Source organism: Cervus canadensis, chromosome 7 (genome assembly GCF_019320065.1).
Source record: "Cervus canadensis isolate Bull #8, Minnesota chromosome 7, ASM1932006v1, whole genome shotgun sequence".
Classification (NCBI taxonomy): Eukaryota; Metazoa; Chordata; class Mammalia; order Artiodactyla; family Cervidae; genus Cervus; species Cervus canadensis.
Window position 1 is genome coordinate 45,151,365 of NC_057392.1, and position 21,684 is coordinate 45,173,048.

The following is a 21,684-nucleotide window of genomic DNA, read 5'->3' on the forward strand; positions in this document are numbered from 1 at the left end:
CATACAATAATATAGAATTACGCTGGCCATTTACTGACTCAGTAAATGTCAGAGTAGGAGAAGCGGTAACTGCTTTCCTTTGGGATATAGGATTTGCGGAGAAGCAGAAGGCTCAACCTTCTTCCTTGCTGAGTCTAATGCTTTGTGTCAACAAGAAGAAATGGAAGGAGTGTCTCTCCTGCCGGGGGAGTTTCCTATATAACTGGGAGGCCCAATAAGCTGCCTTATGCTTGAGACATTCACACAATTGCAAGAGCTGTGGCCTCTTCAAAAGTCTGACATTTTTATCACTGGTTGAGATTTGAGGGTGAAGCCTGAAACAGAATTTTGTTTCCATTTGCAGACTAAATCCTCCAGTTGTGACCTTAACTCCAGCAGCTATAAGTGATTGGTAGCTGGTGGTACATGACAGTGGAGCATGCAACATACACAGAGCTTTAAGCGAGTACAGTCTGGGTATAGGAAATTAAGACAAGCACTCTAAGGAAATGCTACACCAGTATTTATACAAACATGTGAATTAACCAAAGTCTATTTTGAGTTAGAAAATAAATACATAGATTGAATAAACCAAGAAGGATAGAAGGAAAGCCCCCTAACTACCAAAACATAGAATTTCTTCCAAACTGAGATGTTATAACTGTTTTGACTTTCTTTTTCTTTAAATTATTAGGTGTTATAAAGTCCAAGTGTTTAAATAAGTTTGTAGCATCATCTTGATTCACTTAGTCTGATTAGTTTTCAGTTTTCAAGTTGGTCACTGTCATTTCATCTAGCATTGATTTCAAGAGCAGTTCCCCTTTCTTAACTTCCTGAAATGTGCTGTTTTATACCCAACTCTTATAACGGAAGTGCGTGCGACAATGGGACCACATCCACTGTTCTAATCAGTCCCACCTTTGGCCAATTAAGAGTAATTAGCATGACCCAACAATTTGTCAAAATTGACATACAATTTGAACTACAAATAATATGTCTTAAATACAGTGGTGTTATCAATACCTTGTGTACGATCGCTAATCAATCGATAGAATCAGCCTAGATCCCTTTTTTTGAAAAAAGATTCTTTGGCCCAGGTTCGGTATGGTGGTAAAGCATTCCAGCGGCTACCACTGATGTGGCCTGGGGAAGGATAGCACTCACGCCAAGGACTTTCCATTTCAGATCTAAGGGCAGCAGCATCCCTCTCCTTAGAGAGCTTGTACATCATTCAAATGGAGAAAAGATGATTCATCCCCAGAAGCAAGAGAGGGAGACAAGAATTAAAAGAAACTCCAACACAATAGTGAATGCTGAAACTGTAAACGTCCCAACAAGTGCAATTGACTACAGGGAAGGCTGAGTTATTTGCTAAGTGCTAGGAGAAGCCAGATGCCCTTGGTCAAATGAGGTTAATCGCAAAAGGTTTTCTGAGGCAGTACATTTTGAGTTACATTGGAAGACAGCCAGGAGACCTGGCGTGAAGTTGGAAGGTTGGTCCAGATTAAGAGGAATGCAGGTTTCCAGATGCTTTTTGACTGTGTACTCCAAAGTCACAGTGGCCCAGAGTGACCATGCCTGTCCTCTGACCTCCCCACAGCGAGGACGTGTGCAAACGTGGCTTCACCGTCATCATCGACATGCGGGGCTCCAAGTGGGACCTCATCAAGCCCCTCCTCAAGACGCTGCAAGAAGCCTTTCCCGCTGAGATCCATGTGGCCCTCATCATCAAACCTGACAACTTCTGGCAGAAACAGAAGACCAACTTTGGCAGCTCCAAATTCATCTTTGAGGTGAGGCTGACCTCTCTCTTAGCTCCTGTTTCCTCCCCTTTCTGCCACCCACCTATTTCTCACCTGCCTTTCTCCACCACCCTAAAATCCCCAACATGTCAGGGACTGGCTGATAATTCAGGATTCCTGGGTCACTGTGGCCTTCCCAGTGAGACTCTCAGAAGGGAGGAGAGGCTCATAAGATTGTCCCAAGGGCACAGAGCCTTTAAGCAGTCCTGTGTCTACTGGTGAGTGGAAATCAGAGGAATTGTTTCTGGGGGCAACTTTGTAATTTGGGTCAAATGCCTTAAAAAGAGTTTTTATCTACTGATCTTTTAATTCTCCTTCTAGGAAAATGTTTTTAATATAAAAATTAAAGAAACAAAAAGGTGAAGAACTAATGATAATTATAAACAAACAAAAAAATTTCTACAGGGATGTTCATCACACTGTTTTTTGCAGTAATATACATACATATGTATACACACATATTTACACGTATACATATATATACAAACGTATATGTATAGTTTGTATCCTAAATATCCATTGATTTTGGCTACATTAATACACAAGTACTATGAGGCCATTAAAATATTTAGAACAATAGTGTCGTTCAAAAATGTGCATGATATATTTTTCTAAAAACAAGTTATAAGACAGTATTAGCGCTATAATTTAAAATTGGTTTTTAAGTGTATACTATATGGAGAGGAAGACTGAGAAATACATGAAAACGGTAACAGTGCTTTATATGAGGTGGCTGGATGAGTGATTTTATTTTCATGTTTTTCTACTTTCTTTTGAGAATTTTGTGTTACTTTTACACTCAGAAAACATGTTGTTTTTTAACTAGATTTTTCTAGAGGCCATATGAGTCCCCTGAGAGCCTTTAATGACAGCATATTAAATCAATGATTTAGGAATCTTTGTTCCAGCCAAATCCGAGCTGTTCCCCCTTTCTGGGAACTTTGCCCTCATCTGCAAGGGGATGAACCCTGAGTACAGTATGTGTGCATGTTGGAAAGCAGAGCTGCCCTTAATCTAGCAGTAACTTCCCATTCCAGAGGCTTGGCCCTAGGGGCTGGGAGCACTTGTGTGTATGTGGGCGGGGGGGGGGGGGGGGGGCAGTAGGCTGCAATTTGATCACAGCAATGAGACCAGCTGAGAGGCAGTTCTCTGTGTAAATAACATGAGAAATTTGACTTGGTGTAAAAACAGTTAACTCTCATCTTCCCCAGCACTAGGAGTCCTGTAGGGAAATAAATACTTTGTGTATTTTGGGTTTGTTTATATACAGAAGCAGTGACAACAGGCCTATAAATTTATTAGTTGAAACTACTAGAAACAATCTTTCCAACAAGTCTTAAAACTTGTGCTTCAGTGTAGCTGCCCAGCATTTCCCATCTCCTTGCACCCGCTTCACCCCAAGTTGAGCAAGCTGGTCTTTACCTCCTTAACCATGAAGAACAGGAGAGAGAGCTGGGAGCTTCTCACTTGGAAGAATGTTTGTAAAGTAGTGTTTCACAAAGAGCAGATGAGGTACTTAGTATAGACCGAGGCAGTAAGTGCTAAGAGCTAAGAGTCCAGGCATGTTCAATGGCAGATACTTAAAGAAAAATTGGTGAATGAAATTACGGGAGACTTCCTGGAAGTGGTAAACTTAGGGCCAAATTCAAAGGGGGAAAGTGCTCTAAAAGAGGGCTTCTTGGAGTTTAATGCACAGAGTCCCCTGGGGATCTTGTTAGATGCAGATACTGACCCAGCAAGTCTAGGTGGGGCCTGAGATCCTGGATTTCTAACAAGCTCCCACGTGGTGCCAGTGCTGCTGGTTCCAGGGCTGCATTTTGAGTAGCAGGGATTTGGATCTGCAGATTTGGTTGCATGTTAGGAGCTTTTAAAACTACCCATGCCTAAGTTCCAGTCCAGGCCAACTAGATGAGGGTTTCTAGGGACAGGGCTTTGAACATCAGTGTTATTGCAAACTTGCCAAAGGACTCGGATGAGCAGTCCAGTTTCAGAGCCCCTTTCTGTGTCTTTGGAAGGAGACAGAGGGAAAAGGGAGAAGAGGAGGAGATGCTCAAAGATCAGCTAGACAGAAGGGCATGAACTGCATTTAAGGGCTTCAGAAAGGATGCAACCTTGAGGTCATCCCGATGAGTGCTAACAGGGACTGAGCATGCGCTGGCTCCATGCCCTAGGCACTTTACACACAGCCCATTATTATCTCCGTTATACTGTAGAAGGAACAGGAGCTCTACAAACTTAGTTTACCTAGTTTACACAATTGTTAATTGTACGGTTGGACCTTGGATCTAGATAGTCTCTCGTTGCCTCTCTTTCTCCAGGAAACAGAATCAGGTAATCCTGTAGGAAGGAAAAGATCTTTCTTGGTAAATTAGGGTCGTTGCCTGTGCCGTCACTTGCTGCTCTGCGTCCCAGAAACAAACCTTCTCCACTCTGCTCTCTAAGAGCTTGTAGGGGGCTCAGAGAAAATGGGGGGCCCAGACTCCCTGTCCCCAAGCCCTGTCTGTTCTCTGCACCAGAGAAGGGCATCTTCTTGTGGGCAGAGATAGGAAGATCAACTCTGAGACCCTTGCAGCTCAAGACTGACCCATACTGTTTAATCCAACCATGAGGATAGGATCCTGAGTTTTAAAGCTATTGAGAACTAGGCCCCTGGAACTAGACTCAGTCTATTCTCCCAGCTTCTCGTATCCTGTTGTGGTGGACTTGGGAAGAGGAAAATGAGGACAGTAGGGACATAAAGACAGTCATTCCTTTAGTGGCAAATGGTGGCAGGTGAAGAGACGTTTTGAACCAATCAGCTAGTCTGTTGAAACTACTGACCTTAGCTGATTGTGAAATCTGATCAGGAGGCTGCACATTCTCCCACTTGCCCTTTTCCAGGCAGGGTCTGGTCATTTTCTGGACTTATCTTGGCCTTACCCCTTGACTTTCTCTTTTCTGCCCACGGCTGCCCTGGGGGTCTTCCCCGGACTTGCCCCTGCATCACTGAGTCTCCCTCTCTGTGTCTGCCCATCCCAGACAAGCATGGTGTCCGTGGAGGGCCTCACAAAGCTGGTGGACCCCTCCCAGCTGACGGAGGAGTTCGATGGCTCCTTGGACTACAACCACGAGGAGTGGATCGAGCTGCGGCTCTCCTTGGAGGAGTTCTTCAACAGTGCCGTACACCTGCTCTCACGCCTTGAAGACCTGCAGGAGATGCTGGCCCGGAAGGAGTTCCCTGTGGATGTGGAGGGCTCGAGGCGGCTAATTGATGAACACACACAGCTGAAGAAGAAGGTGCTGAAGGCCCCTGTGGAGGAGCTGGACCGGGAGGGGCAGCGGCTGCTACAGTGCATCCGCTGCAGTGATGGCTTCTCAGGGCGCAACTGCATCCCAGGCAGTGCCGACTTCCAGAGCCTGGTGCCCAAGATCACCAGCCTTCTGGACAAGCTGCACTCCACCCGGCAGCACCTGCACCAGATGTGGCATGTGCGCAAGCTCAAGCTAGACCAGTGCTTCCAGCTGCGGCTCTTCGAGCAGGATGCCGAAAAGGTAGGAGGGTGCTGGCCAAACCTGAGGTGTGGGGCTGGGCTGGGGGGCACACACAGATACTGCTAGTCCAGCTTTTTAAAGCTCCCCTTGTGTAGTATTTATTATGTATCAGGTACCGTTCTGTGCACCATGTGTAAATTAACCCATTTTAATCTGTCAAGAGTCCTACAAGGTAGGTGTGTTATCATCATCCCATTTTACAGATGAAGAAACTGAGAAGCTAAATATCTTGGCCAAACTAGGAGGTGCAGTGTGTCTGCAGACTCCACACTTTTGCTCTGTTGGACACTGTCTCTCTTGGGGCCTGCTGTGAGTGTTCAAGCCAGCCGAGCAACAGAAGTAACAATGCTGTTACCAGCTGCAACATGACTTAATGATTATTGCCCTGCAGTATACTTGACTATTGACAAAGCACTTCTGTATACAGAGTCTCATTTAGTCTATACAGTCCTTTGGCCCTTTGAGTGGGTGATGGTGGATGTTCTTTGATCTTGGGGCTACAATGGTAGCTTGACATAGGAATCTAGCTCTCTTCCATTTGAAGTCCAGGGCTCTCTTCCTGCCATACCACTTTTTTTCTGGAGGTTTTTCCTCACTGCTGCACATTTTCTGAAGCAAGATATTTTTTCCAGCAGTAAATTTTCAAAGCTTTCCCCTTATCAGTGAAAAAGGAAAATACCCTATAGTGCTTCTTTGCTAAGGATGCAAAATATCTTCTCTAGATGCTTTCTGAGCTAAACAAGAGAGTTGACTGTTGCATATACTTTTAAGAGGAGTGAAAGGGGCTCTCCTATCAATTTTCGGAGAATAACATATTTAAATACACAATATCACTAATAGGAACACCATGACTCTCAGTAACCTGTGAATCTTACAGACAGTGTCTGATATAATGGTTTTGTATCTTTTAAGAACCTATACTGAAAATGTCTCTACGTATTTTAAGTGATGAAATCAAGATACAAAACTATATAGTTATGATCCTAGTTTATATAATAAGTGTGCCTATATAGGTATAGCTAGAAAAACATTCACCATTAATAGTTTTTATTTGCAGGGGCAAGGATTATGATTAATTTTAATCTCTCTGGGTAAGATTTCTGTGCTTTCCAATCTTTTATAATTTATAATCAGATGAAAATCAATATGTATAATTTTAAAAAAGTGCATGACCCCTTTCTACAACAGAACTTTTGAACATCATTTAAGCCAGAGTTTGGAAGAGATAGGAGTTTCTTGCACAACTTTTGGAGTTTCAGAGTTTCCTCTGACCTTCCTGAGGACTCTTGACCCAGTGGCCAGGCCTGAGTCTGAGTCTGACTCTAGCCTGGCCTGGGCCTGAGGTTTGGAGCACTTGGACTGCAGAACCCCCTGCTCATATCCAAGTGAGAAGAGACACCAGGTCAGGAGCCAACTACTCTGTAAAGCCAGAGGCATGTTTTTTGGCCTCTGTGACCAGTGTTGGAAAGGTCTGAAGCATTTCATTTTTACTTGAGATTTTTCCTGCTCTGGCACAGGAGATCTGCTTTGCATCCTGGCCTGGGTGCTTGTTTCAGGGAGGTAGGGGACTTGGGTCTGCCTAGATGTGTTTGAGTTTGAGGCACTTCATGGCATCCTTCAAGTTCAGGAAATGGAAAGCCTAAAAGGGCCCAGACAGTGCCCATTTACAAAACAAAACAGCATTACCTGCCTTACCCCAGAAGCCCCCAGGTAAGGAAGGCTGACCTAGAGTCAGCCTAGTACCAGTCAGCCAAGGAGTAATGCTGCCTCACAGTTCATGCTCACAGAATTGTATGGTGTATTATTATTCTTAATTCATATGGAGGAAATGGAAGCTCAGAGAGATGCAGCGGCTTCCCTAAGATCACACTGCCAGTTGAACAGAGCAAATATTGTGTCTGTCTCGAAAGTCCACCCAAGCTCTTATCCAGTAACCCTGATCTCCTGCCACTCCTGGGACTTGCCTTATGCTGTCACTGAACTCTACCTGTTAGGCCCTGAGTCCCCTGGCCCAGGATGACTCTGGGGTAAGTCTCAAGTCCCACCTTCTAATGCTCATTAGGTTAAGCTGGGGCTCTTAACCTTTCTGTGTTCTGGATCCCTTTGGTCTAGTGAAGACTATGGACTGCTTTTCAGAATAATATTTGTAAATGTACAAAATTACATATGGGCTTGGAAAATAATTATTGAAATACACTTATTAAAATTTTTAAAGTATAGCAACTTAGATACTTCTTTAGGAGCGTGTTAAACAACAAGTTCGACTTGAAATCTTATAACTACCATAATTTTGTAGTAGTGATGACCATAAATGATGTTTGAGGGCAACAACCCTGATATGATATGAAAGTGAGTATGTTTCTATTGATGCTAGAGGCCCGAGTATTGATAACATTAATGAAGTTGGATGCCTTTGTTTATAATTGAAGAGAATGCTATATTTTAGTTAGAGGTGGGTAAAAATAAAGGCTTATTTTTTTTTCCTATTGAAGTCTACGGTCCCTGAATTCTGTATGTGGACTCTGTTAGGATCCATGCTCATACGTTAAAGAGAAGTGTATTTGCTTGCATGTTTGTGCACGTGTGTGTGTGTGTGTGTGTGTGTGTGTGTGTGTGCGCGCGCGCAGAGGAGGAGAGGAGGAATATCAAAAAAACAACGGAGGGAGTGAAAGGCTGATGGGGAGAAGGCAGCCCAGGAATATTTTGATATTGAGTCAGTGGTGAAAATGCTGCTCAGGCTTGACCTAGCTGCCACAGAAATGTGCTGGGTGAGGGACAGGGGAGAAAAATAATCCTTTTAAATTGCTTCAAGATTAATTTAAAATATCTTTGCAGAACTAAGTGCCTCAGTCCTTGACTTATTTGGTGTTTTGGAAAGAGGGTGAGGAGGACGGTGGTTTGGGTAAGAGTTGTGTGAGCAGATTCATATCTAAACAAGGGCCTGAGGAAATAGTTACTGCATGAGCCACATCTTAGCCTTCTCTCTGGTGGGAGGCTTGTTGGAGGCCTCTGATTCCAGATCTGGGAAGCTCTTGGCAATTGGAGGAGTCTGGTGATCACCCAGCTTCTATTTTTATAAAGGGGTGGGCGCAGTCTCCTCTCTGGCCCTGTGGGTGACAGCTTGTTTCCCAGGCCTTCAATAATGGCAGCACTTCCCATTTGCCAGCTGGCCTTGAGAAGTGAAACCACCCCTCACCACCTTCCCTTGACCTCTGCAATGACCCCATGCATCCCTCATTTCAGGGGTGGCCAGGAAGGAGCCATTTTCTCTGCCAATTAAGCATTTAGGGAGGAGGGACTCTGTTTTACAGATAATTCATAAGGCAGGCCACCCATTCATTTAATAAACTTCTGCTGAGCAGCTGTCATGAGCCCAAAACAAGGCACTTGGATAAAGATGAGTGAGCCAGAATTTCTGTCTTTCAGCAGCAGGTTGTCATCAAGTCCTATTTATTACTACTTATGTCTGCTGTGTGCACCCCACTGTCCTAGGCACAGCCTCTGTGATTAAGGAGTTCTTAGAAAAGGGAAATATTGCAGCTCAGAAATGACAGGAAAACCTTAATGAGCAATTTGTGGGAGGGCTGGGTAATTCAGAGGTGATTGGAGTAACACAGAATGCATCTTGTTGGAAGATGAGCAACACTGCCTGGGCCCTGTGCCCTCTGGCCTGTAACTAATGGGCCTGTCCTCCACTCTGTTCACAGAACATGGTTCACTCGCTCCTCATTAGCCAGGCACAGATTACAACTCTCTTTGCAGCCCTGTTTCACAGCTAGTTGCCCCACTAGCTGCAGTGGATCCTATGTGATGAAGGTGTCTGCCCTGCAATCACATCCCGTTACTGGAGAGAAGGGAGGCCTCTTCCCCATTAGGGGGCAGTTTGTTTATTAAGAGTCATTAAGTAGACTCATGGTAGATGTCTCCTTGGAAAAGAGAAGGGTGGGTACAGCTCAGTGGAGTGTCTTCCTTAGCTCCCCACTTTTCCTGTATGCCTAGGGTACATCTTAGAATGGTAGAATTGGAAGAAACCTTGAGATACAAGAATTTACCTTCCATGCACTATAGGAAACCCAGCCTTGTCATCTTGACACCCGCCATTGTGACCTCTTGCTGCCCATATATGTGCTGATGCTGATCATAGCTATCAGAAAATACCAAAGCTGCTGCACCAGAGGCCTGCTGGAAGATTCCCTACGATCTTCCAGTCTTTGTAGGGAAAGGGAAGCTCTTAGAAGGGCTCCAGGGCGTAACTTGACTTAACTAATGGAGGAGACTTTATCTACTTTGCTTCTGAATAAAGGAGGCTATACTGATGTCTATCCAGGAGGCTATCTAATCTTGTTCAAAGCCATTCTGGAAAGAAGGAATATATTTCCACTTCCTGTAAGAGTATCCCCCAAGGAATGAACAGAGCTATCCAGTGGGCTTCCAGTATTAGAATTGTGCTTATTATCAGTTTATACTGATAATGTTGTATTTGTTTCATGTGGGACACACCCAAGACAAGGTATTTATCACCACACTTGGGAGGATATTTAGGTGCCTGCCTCCTCCGTGACCAAGGCACCTGCCCAGATGAGGCCCTCTCATTTGCTTAGAGGAGCCTGACCTCAATGGCTGCCTTCACCATGCCACCTGTGGGAAAGCTCCCTTTGGAGAACCAAATTTTAAATTCGTTCCCTCATATTCATTCTTGTGTGGTGAAATTCTGTTCATACTCATGGGTGCCATGTCTGTGATGAAATAGAGTCTTACGAGAGGGGGCTCCAATGTGGCCTGGGGTGCCGCTTAGCACTTAGGAGATCTTAGGCACATCTTTAACCTCTGACCCCCAATTATGTTCCCAACAAAAGAGAGATGAAGAATTTAGGCTAGCTCAGTGTCTTTTGACTTTTTTTTTTTCCTGATTTCACATGATACTATTCTATGTACAATCCTGTCTGTGAAAATGTCCTTCACTGGGATAAAGAGGGTGGTGGGGCATGTATGTGGTCACAGTAGTGGGAGTGGTGGTCAAGAGTAGTCTTGTAAAGGGGATGTTTCACAATCCCCGGAGTGGCTGAGTAAAGACCCCTCTCACCCCCACCCAAATGTGCTCACATTCCTTCTCCTTTGAGACTTGCCACACTGCATGGTATCTAAGCCCCTTCACAGCTCAACAGTTCTACAGTAATTTTTGCCTTTTTACTATTCGTCCTCCCCTGTGTATCTAGAGTTGACTTTTCTCTCTTCAGGGTTATCATTTTGGGTGATGATGGAAAATGAGAAAGAGAAACTTTTCTCAGCAAATAGAATCATGATTTGTTGAGTTCTTTTCCTGATTAAAAAAGGAAAGCTCTCCAGGGTTGTTAGGAAAATTGAATGTGATATGTGTGGAGGCCCTGTGACTAGCCCTCTGCCTAGCCCAGATCACTGCTCCCTTAACCTTGGCTTCCCTTCCTTCTCCTTGTGCTGTTTCAATCCTGGTTTACTTCTTAGTCATCAGGCACCTGCTGAAACCTCAAAGAGTGTGATCGATGCTCCCTTTCAAATGAACTTGCTCCAAATAATTTTCAATGATCCCTAATGGAATGAAGTTAAGAACTGAGTTTTGAGAGAAGTTGGCAATTATGATATGGGTTCATGAGGGTCCCCCAAGATCACTGCATTGTATGGTGCCCCTGGATGAAGCAAAAGAGAGAAGCACCAGGTCAAATTTGGATCATATCTGATGAGTCAGGGTTGGGGGAGCTGCCAAAGAGAAAGGTCTCTGGAAAAGTAGTGTCTGTCCTTGAAGCAGCCACAGAGGAAAGCAAATCTCCTCAGGGGAAGGTGATCACCCCTCCCCATGCACGAGCTACACCTGAGACACTTGTCACCTCCTGCCATGCATTAGAGCAAAGAGCATATTTGTCATATTCTCTTACAAGCTTGCAGCCAGAACTTCTGCAGTCTATCCAAGAAATGTCTCTGCATTTTTATTTTCTCTGAGGTCTATGCAAACTAAATAATGTTTTTTTCATGTTAGTCACCCTGAGAAGATATGTATTGGTCCCACAGGGTGAAAAGCATCACGGTGGGCAACAGGACGGTGCACTAAGGGTTTTGTGCTGTTTGTATGTCCTGTTAACTGTACTAGCAGCTCAGGACATCCATAGGATGCCCTGTCACTGGACAGAGTATCCACTGCTGTTTCCTGCCCTTTCCCTCTGAGGTACAAACACTTCTGTTCACTCCCCAGAGCCCAAAGCAGGACCCTAAATCTCATTCTGTCTGGGGTGACAAGGACCATTGGGGCCAGTATGGAAGAAACACACTGCCCCTCCCCCCCCGCCCCACACTTGGCTCACTGCCTCTTCTCTTGGCCATCTCTCCAACCCCCACACGCCTTGAGCCAACAGTGTCATTTGTCAGACTGAAGTGCTATTGTTGTCATTATATGAAATCTTTTTTTGAATGTCGGTTTTTAAAGTGTTCTCACACCCCTGACCTTAGAGATTTTCTGGTCCAGCCCTTCCTTTTACATAGAAAACTTTGACCCAGAGCAGAGACCCACCCAGAGTCATACAGTTGGTGGTTCCTCATTTGGTCTCCTGTCTGTCGGGGAGGGTGGGGGTTGTGAATGTGAGCACCATTTTACTTGAGAAAGCTGAGATTTGGCAACGCATTGGGAGGTGTGCCTGGGATAGTGTCAGGTAGGCAGTGGGAAGGTGGGCCCTCTGCTTTGTGGCTGGGCTTCCTCCCCATCCCCAACACACACACCCCCACACCCACACCCCCCAATACCCATCTTGCCCTTGCACACATATACACACACACACACACGCCCCAATATCCATCTTGCCCTTGCATACACACACACACACACACACACACACACGCCCCAATACCAATCTTGCCCTTGCCCTGCAGGAGAAAGAGTGCATAGGCCAGTAACCTAGGAGGTGGCTAGAGAGACTGGGGTAGAGTGGAGGCTGGTGGTCACCTGACCTGTGACCTTACCGCTGCTTTGGTAAGAGGGCAAGCACTGGTTGGGCCTCTAGGGAGCATGTTGACAAGTTTCTGTGATTCATTTGCCCAAGTCCTTGGTGTTGGGAGGGAGGCCTTCAAGAACTGCGACCTTTGAGATAAAGTCTTTACTGGGTGGCTTGTAATCTCCTGCTTGTTTTGGAGAAAGATTCCTGGTACCCCTTGCTCCTGCCCTCCCTCCTACTGAGGCCTGTTCCACTGCCCCGTCCCCCTCCCGCTGACTGGGCTCAGGCGCAGGGCAAGGAAGTGTGTCTGTGTCCCGCCCAACACAGGACACAGTGTCCTGTATTATTTCCAGCCTGTTGGTCCTGGGAATCTCTACTTACTCTTTTTCATTTCCTCCCCTTGAACATTAGAAACATTAGATTCCAAAAATAATCCATGTCAGTGTTGTGCAGAATGCGTCTGTGCATGTTTTCTCCTGAAGCTGTTTTTATCCTCCTTACACCCGTTCTCCTGCTGCGTCCTTCACTCGGCTTCATGCTTAGGACACTGTGTGTTCAGTGTCCGCTGAGGTGACCAGGCCTGCATGAGAAGTGGGTGTGGAAAGCAGAGTGGAGCAAGGAGTGGCAGGAATGCTGGGCACAGCAGGCTTGACTCCCCCCACCCTCCCAGGTCTCTTATGAGGGCTGGAAGTAGCCTGAATTGTCATATGTGTCATAGGTGGCCTCCGTTATGTGTGGACCCCACAACATGACCCTTCAGAACTGAAAACAGGGACACTATGCTAACAGTACTTTCCAGAATCTGGGTTGTTAGTCTGAGTCTGTCTGCAGCAATTTAGGTGAGCTAGGAAAGAAGGACGCTCATCAGAGATATAAACAGAAGATATAAACACTTTCCTTCCTTCCCTTCACCTTCTGTCCTCCCTACTGCACCCCTTCTACTTCCTCTCCTGTTTGTGACCCTCTTCTCTGTGCCCATCCGCCTCCTCTAGCCTGTTACCCCAGCCTTCTAAGATGCATTCATTCTCTCGGAACTGGTTGTTTCGCTTCCCTTTTGTGGTCTTGTTTTGTGGTCTTGCTTTCTTCCTTCGGTTGTTCCCTGTGTGGCTCAGGCCTCCCATGGAGGGCAGTGTGCATAGGCCACCAGAAGACCCAGCCAAGGCTTCTAGAAAGAGCACTGGCATTACAATCACAAGAGACTTGGGTTTTGAATCCCAGCTTAGCCACTTGCTAGCTGATTGACTATCTGTGGCCAGTTTGCCCTCTCTGAGCAGTTTCTTTTTCTGTAAAATGTAGATTCTTAATACGTGCTTTAGGATTGTAGTATGGATTATAGAAAATGTATTTGAAGCATCTAGTATGCCAGGAGCCTAGTAGGTGCTCAGCAGATGGTAGGTTTATGGAGACAAATTAGAGCTGGGCCATCAAGAGTGGAAGAGGCATGGGGGGTGGGGGGCTTTCTTGCAGGGCATGGGAAGAAGGGCAGAGAGTACAGGCTCATCCACAACAGGTACTGGAGCAGACAGTAGGCAGCATGTGGCAGCAAAACATAGAGGTGAGGTAGGGCCCTGGTGCCTGGGGAAACAAGAGGAAGGAAGTTAGAAGTGTGTGCCCAGTTTGGCAGGATCTAGAACACTGTTGCTAAAGACAAGCCAATTAAATAAATGCCAGGTACTGTACTGGGAATGGGCCATTGGAAGACAAACTGGAGTCAGGCTTTACCACTAGAGTGGGGAGGCACTGGCAAACAGCTGCTGCATAGGGAAAGCTGACCAAAGAACCTGTCAAGGAGGGGCTCCTCATGGAGGTAAACTGGCTTTCCTTTCCATTCCTGCAGTGCAACTGTGGCATCTGCACAGAGTTAAAACTAAAGAATATAAAAAAGTATCTATGATCTTGCAATTTCTGTCTCTCAGGCAATAAATTTTGTCGACAAATTACTACAAGACAAAAGCATACACATGTACATTGCAGTAAAGCATATGAGGTACTCACTAGACTTCAGAATCTAGAACCTTTAGTTGAAAACTGCCACACCATTGCAAACCATATATCCTCAGTATTAGAAATGGAAATTAAAATGTAAGATTATTGTACACAACAGAAAGACAATTTTTCAAAAAAAAAAAAAGAACCTGTCACTGCTGAGGGACAGCATGAGGGGAAACCTTCAGCCTGGGTTGGGGTGCAGGCCAGGGAAGAACATGAGCAAAGGCATGGCAGCCTCGGAGGCGCAGAGTAGGTTCTGTCCAGTGCAGCTGCAGCTCAGACTCGGCATGGGGAGGAGTGTGGGGTCGGGGGGGGGGGGGGAGGGCGGAGGGAGGGGTGTCCATGCCATGTCGATTACCTGGAGTCACAACAGGGGGTCAGAAATCTAGTCACACTACTCCCTGAGTAACCAGGGACTGGAGGAAAGCTACATTCTTGCCCTTTCTTGGTATAGAGAAAAAAGGAATGTTGGTTTCTTCCATACAAATGGTGGCCTGGCTTGTCTCACCTGAGAGTGGCATGTGTCCTGTCCTAAAAGATTTCCCTGGGATACCTCTTGTCCCGAGGTGTCCGAGGAGGTGCAAACCAGAAGGTCCTAGAATGGAGAATGAGCCTGGACTTGGGCCTTCAGCCCCGACATCAGGACAACCTCTTTTGTGCTTTGCACAGGCTCACCTCTTGCACCTGTGTTTATACTGACCTCCCTCCTATCTGCCTATTGAAACCCTGTCCTAGTTGAAGGCCTAGCTACTTTCCCCACTCTTCTCTGATGGAGGTAGTCTTTCTCTCCTCCAGGCAACTTTCCATGGTCTTTATCCATCAAATTGGCCCTGTTCCAATGCAGTTATATTACACATTCCCAGAGGTCAGGGCCAGTGTCTGAGACAACTGTGTTCCTCAGAGGTACTCAATAGGCTGCTTGATGGAACAAAACTTTTGTGAGTGCTCTGAGTTGGCACAAGAGCACCACCTACTGCTGAGTGGTTTCAAGAGATGTCACTCTAATTCTATTGCTTAAAAATTGGAATTAACAGGTTTCCTCTTGCAATGGAGAGAAAGAGTTGGAGTTAGGGAAACCAATTCTTGTCCTTTTATACTAATCTAAATGTGAGCAGATGAGTTGACAGAGAGAGAGGAAAGGAGAGGGGCAAACCCTGGAGATAGTCTAAGGGAAAGAAAATAGGACATGGTGATTAATTGGAGGTCAAGGAAGAATAAGAACTAAGGGAACGGCAAGATTTTTATGTTAGGGTGATAAGGCAGTGGAAAGAAAGCCTAAAAGCACTTTGGAAGAAGGATAAAATGACTTACTTCAAATGTTGGTTTCTCTTAAGGCATGGGGAAGTCAAAGAAGTGGTGATGAAGGTTATTGAAAACATTACCAGGAGTTACCTGGTTAGTGCATTTCTGCCCTACTCTTAGGGACAGTGGCATTATCTAAACACAAGAATTTACCTTAGTCCTCTGAATGAGGTTGTTAAGGACATGGAGGGTTTTGAAGATTGGGCTCTTCCTTCCTAAGTCTTTCCTGAGTTCCTATGGAGTATGTATGTTCTGCTAGGTGGGATCTGGAAGTCAGAAGCATGATAGAGCATCTTCTCCAGCAGGTACCTGAGCCTGACTCCCTCATGGTCTCCCACCTCTCAGCCTCATTGTTGCCGTAGGAAGAGGGGAGAAAGGAAAAGGAGAGGGCTAGCTTTCTTCCTCTGCTCAGAGTCAAGCCCACCTAGTCCAGACCCCTTCCAGCATAGCACCTGCCCCCCTCTCTCAGAGAGGGACTCCTGAAGGGAGGCCACCTCCTCCTCAGTCAACATGGAATTTTTTCCCCAGATGTGCAAGTAATTGCCACAGCTGATTTAGGATGTGTGGGAGGACTAGGTGAGAACATCCAACAGACACTCCATTTTTGCAGTAACAGTAATAGTTACCATTTATTGAGTATATCATGTAGGCCAGAAACAAGCATTAGCTCATATAAATTAACTTGCCAAGGGCCAGAACTCGGTTTATGCCTAAATTTAGCTCTGGGATAAAGTTGGGCACTATTTTCTCAGCTTGAATTAAATTGAGTTTGACCTCTTCAATTTTACATTTTGGGAAGTGAGTAAACATTCCCTCACGCTGTTCCTGAAAATATTTTATCATCATCTGTGGTTCAGATGGAAGGAATTTGGCCACTCAGAGTCAATATCCCAAGGCTACCCGGGCTGACTCCTGGCTTGGTTGGTCCTGTTTCTCCTCTGCTTGACTTGCTGGCTCCTGGGTGACTGTTCCTTCCCACAATAGGGTAGTGTGTGTGTTGCCAGGACTGCAGGAAATTTAGTCCATCCAGGCAAGCAGACTGAAAATAAAATGCAAAGAATAAAAATATTATTCAAATTCTGAAAATATTTATATTAACAATCGACTTGGTGAAACTTTTCATTACATCACTTAGCATGAGGAGGGCAAGTCTGAAGAGAGTAACCTTTTAAGGCCTAATAGGAGTGTGCTGATTTTCTAGGACAGTGTGTGATTTGAGCATGAAGAGTTGTAGCCTGGGTTTCACTAGTCAGAAAGCAACTACTTGTGACTGGCAGCTTATCCTGTCTGGCAGGAAAAGGAGGTGAAGAAAGTGGGAAGGAACTAGCATGTATTTAGCATCTACTGTGTGTCATGCACTGTGCCAGGCACCTTTCATATGTCATCTGTATCTCCTTCTTTATATTTACCTTCTTCATCTCAGATGTTGAAGGGTTTTTAAGAAAAAGGAGAAGGGGAAGGCAGGAGGCAGGGGGCTGGGTGGTGGTGGTGGTGAGAACCGTCGGTCATGGAGAAACCTGTAATGTGTTAGTTGATTTTTTGTGAGATCATGGTGGCTGCCTTGGACTCTTCTTTGCAATGAGATAAATGACTGTGTGCCAAGGGCTTCAGTGTAGACACCCATTTAGGGTTAGAAGTGAATTTAACCTTATCAGTTTCCTTCAGTGGTTCCTCACTGCCACTAAATAAAGACCTACTTCTGCCTTTCGACCTTTGCCTTTTTTTTTCTATTTCTTAAATTTTTATTGAAGTATAGCTGATTTACAGTGTTGTATTAGTTTCAGGTATACAGCAAAGTGAATCAGTTATACATACACGTATTTGTTGTTCTTGTTTAGTCGCTAAGTCATGTTCAGCTTTTTGCAACCGCATGGACTATAGCCCGCCAGGCTCCTGTGTCCATGGGATTTACCAGGCAAGAATACTGGAGTGGGTTGCCATTTCCTTCTGAACCAGGACATATACACTTTTCATAGTACTTTTCACAGTTAAAAGTGACAGACTATCAAATATATTTGCCTCCCTCACTAGACTCTTACCTTGATCTTTTCTCGTTAGTCTCTAATCCAATATCTAGAATACAGTGGGCGCTCAATAAGTGAATAAGTGCTAAGCATCTTGAGCATGTAGCTGTTTATGTTGAAATGCTTTTGGCTACAAGAAACAGAACACTGGACTCTGTTGTTATGTTCACCTTTTAATTCATTTTGTGCCTTTCCCTCCTATTTTCTTCAAATGCTAATCATAGTTCTTATGAAAGTCTTGTCTGCTAAATTATAGCCTAATCATCTCAGGTCCTGTTTCTATTGACTTTAACTTTTTTTATTCTTAATCACTTTTCTCTCCTTCATATGTCGAATAATCTACTGGTTGTTATAGATGATTTATTGTACAGCCTCTTGATTAGGTTATCCTCCTCTAAATTTTGTTAAGTTTTGTTCTGGGATGCAGTTAAACTACAGATTGTGATCCTGTTGAGCCTTGGTTTAGGCTTTGCTGTGACATATCTACTTCTATCTCTTCTTTAATTCTAGGATATAGCCCATATTCTTAAGATGCAGTTCTTACTCTTACAGTCTTGTCTTTTGGGGTCCCAGTTGAGTGTCCAGAGTTCACCAAAGTCTCTTCACACTGTTTAATTTAGAACTCATAACATTTCCTCAGCACTGTAGCCCCTGATGTTTCTCTTCAGTTTTCCACATACCACAGCTCTTCTCTCCTAGACCTTCTGGAATCTCACCTTGCCTATGCATAGCTTAGGATCTGGCCAAGCACCTAAAGGAAATTTGATGAAGATTTTTAGGTCTCGTTTTCTTAGCTCCCTCCTCTCTAACTTCCTATCACCATAATTACAACCACCCTACCAGCCCCGAAATCTAGTCTCTGTTGTATTACACCCATTAAGACTGCTGCTCTCTGCTCAGCTCCTGTTTCTTGGCTTCATAGTTTGGAAAATACCCTCAGGGAGAAAGCCAGGGTAGGCCTGGGGCTTATTTGTATGTTTCCCTTCCTTCAGGGATCAGTGGTTTATGTTGGTTGTTGACCAATGCTTTTAACTAGTGTACGTGTGGTAGAGTTAAGTTCCATACTAGCTACCCCATCAAAAAACAGACTGTAAGTCTACATGAACTATTTAAATAAAAATGCAAGTGCATCAGATTTACCTTCAGAGTTCCTGCTGAATCAGAATTTCAAGGGTAGGGCCTAGGAAGCTATACTTTTTTAAGAAAACACTTTAGGTAGTTCTGAATGAAGGTTGGGTTTGTGAATTATGGTACATACTTGGGCAGTGAACTTGGAGGAAAGAGAAATCAGTATGGGCTCAACTGGTCAAAGAAATCATTGAGAGGAAAGGAGACTTCCAGTACATTTTGAAGGGTGGAAGGAAATTGAATATTTGGGTATGGAAGGAGAGATGTGAACACATATACGGGGGTGGCAAGGAGCATGGTGTGATTTATTTCCATGGTGCTGAATAGAATATGGCAGGAAAGGATGCTTGATACAGACAATGGTGTGAAAGAATAGGGGGAAGGGCAGATGGGGCCAATTGGGTATGGAAGGGGGAGGTACCTTGCATGCCAGAATAAGGAGATTAGATTTTGAATTATAGATAATAGATAACAACAATAATTTTGTAGGGGATTTTTTTTTTTTGAGGGAATGACAGGGTAAAAGTAGTGTATCAGAGCAGTGAGCCTGGTAGAGCAGATTGCTTGGTATAAAGAAGAAAACAGAGTCAGGGAAACCAGTAAGGGAGTAATTACAGTAATCTTGGCAGGAGGGGCTAAGTGGTAAGTATCCATAGCAGTGGAAAATGAAGGGTATATTTCAGAATGAGTTGAAGAAAGACAATGAATCGACTTCAGGGGGTCAGGGTGAAGATGTGGGGGGGGGTGGTCAAAAGAAGGTAAGAGTTTTCACAGAGCAGGCGGGGTAGTTTGAGACGCTGATGCTATGCAAGAGGGTATTCATACTGAATTCATGGGCACCAGGTGACTAGGAATAATCCAAAATAGTGTGCATTTGGGAGACAATTGGATAGTAGTTTAAAAGCATGGAATTTGAAGTCATATAGACTTTAACTTAAAATGCACCCTGACTGTGCAAACTTGGCCAAATTATTTGATCTCTCAAACAGTTTCTTCTAGAGAAAGGTGGTGATGGTGGTATCTAACTCACAGAACTGTTTTGAGACTTGAGATAATGTGTGTAAAGCTCATTGTGCAGAGTCACATATTTCTTCTTGTCAGTTATCGGGGAAGTTGAGGTTGGAGAGTACCCTGGAACAGAGGAAATTAGGTTCAGATGGACACTAGATTCTGGATTTATCTCCATCACTTACAAGCTGTGTAATCTTGGGCAATTTACTTCAGCTCTTTGTACTGAGTTTTCACTATGCCGAAAGCGAAATTAACAATACCTTATTTTTGCATTATTATAAAGACTACACAAGAAAGTCTGTGGAGGTACTTGGCACAGGATGTGGCATATGAAACAGGAAATAATATTTGGGTTGTTGAAAATGTGAGCCTGAATGGATTTTCAAATGGACAAAGCCAGCGAGTAAAAGGCAGAGGGCTAAGGGTTGAGATGGTTCCAGTGAGAGTGTGAAGGACAAGAAGGACAGCCATAAACGGGCAGCAGAGAATTAGGAGGCAAGTTTAGATAAATCAGTGTAGAATTGAAGAATTGGTGAGCTTTTGAAATTAGAGTGTTATATTGCCTTGAGAATCCCAGGGACAGGGGAGCCTGGTGGGCTGCCATCTATGGGGTCTCACAGGGTCGGACACGACTGAAGTGACTTAGCAGCATTGTCATGCTGAGACTAGATGTGGTGTGTCAAGAGAGCCTGAGTCTGCGAAGCCCTGAATCTCCTGGGAGAAATTAGTGTTGGGTAGAGACTTGTGAAGGAGAAGGCAATGGCAACCCACTCCAGTACTCTTGCCTGGAAAATCCCATGGACGGAGGAGCCTGGTAGGCTGCAGACTTAGGAAAGCAGTAAAGGTAGAAGATATTACAAGAGGTTAAAGAGGAAGTGGATGGAGGAAAAACAAAAGCAGCCAAGGGGCCAAATGTACTTCTGAAAGTTTGGTAAAAAAGAGAAGGGTAGACAGAAATGAAGCTTTGAGCATTTTGGAACGTGGAGCAACAGGGTTAAGAATATCAACACTGGAACTAGGCCTCCTGAGTTTGAATCTTGGCTCTGCCACTTATTAGCTTTGTGAGTTTGGGCAAGTTAATTAGCCTCTTTGTACCTTAGTTTCTCAATTTGTAGAATGGAGATGATAATATTGGGGGTTAATATTGGAGAGATAATTAGGATGTTATTAAGAGGAGTAAATGCTGCTGCTGCTGCTGCTGCTAAGTCACTTCAGTCGTGTCCGAATCTGTGCGACCTCATAGATAGCAGCCCACCAGGCTCCACCGTCCCTGGGATTCTTCAGGCAAGAACACAGGAGTGGGTGAATTATATGTTAATAATGCTTAGAACTGTGCCTGGCACAAGATGCTGTGCTGTGCTTAGTTGCTTAGTCATGTCCGACTCTTTGCCACCCCATGGACTGTAGCCCACCAGGCTTCTCTGTCCATGGGACATTCTCCAGGCAAGAATACTGGGGTGGTTTGCCCTGCCCTCCTCCAGAGGATCTTCCCAACCTAGGGATCGAACCCAGGCCTCCCACATTGCAGGCGAATTCTTTACTGACTGAGCCACCAGGGAAGCCCAGGATGAGCATTTAGCAAATGTTAGTTGCTATTATTATTGTTGTTACCATTATTACTGCTGTTAGTGAGAGAAGCTGAAAGTGAGAAAGGAGCATGGGGAAAGGGAAGACAAAGAGAGACTATGTACACAGGATTTGGCTTTGCAATATGGATACCACACACACCAAGGAGTCTTCTTAGACTCCACTGAGCATTCAGACTCAAAGACTGCTATGGGCCACCGTTGGTGCTGTTCCACTCAGGACAATATAAGATGGGAGCTGTGATTTCCTTGCAGTATAGTCCTTGCAGCGGGCCAGCTCAGGTGCAAGGAGACAAGATCCATGGTGGGCAGCTGCAGAAGCTCTCACGGCTCAACAACCCATGCCTCACACGAGCCAGTACCTCTTATAGCAACT

At 44.8% G+C, this 21,684-nt stretch overlaps 1 protein-coding gene across 15 annotated transcripts in view; it reads left to right on the plus strand.

Moving 5' to 3' along the window:
• The window catches only part of KALRN (kalirin RhoGEF kinase), a 671,401-nt gene that overhangs the window by 228,734 nt on the left and 420,983 nt on the right, over positions 1–21,684 (plus strand). For all 15 annotated transcript variants that reach the window (XM_043473179.1, XM_043473181.1, XM_043473183.1 and 12 more), the window contains exons 4-5: positions 1,580–1,772; positions 4,800–5,312. In XM_043473179.1, coding sequence (XP_043329114.1) covers positions 1,580–1,772; positions 4,800–5,312 — 706 coding nt within the window. The remainder of the gene's footprint in view (positions 1–1,579; positions 1,773–4,799; positions 5,313–21,684) is intronic.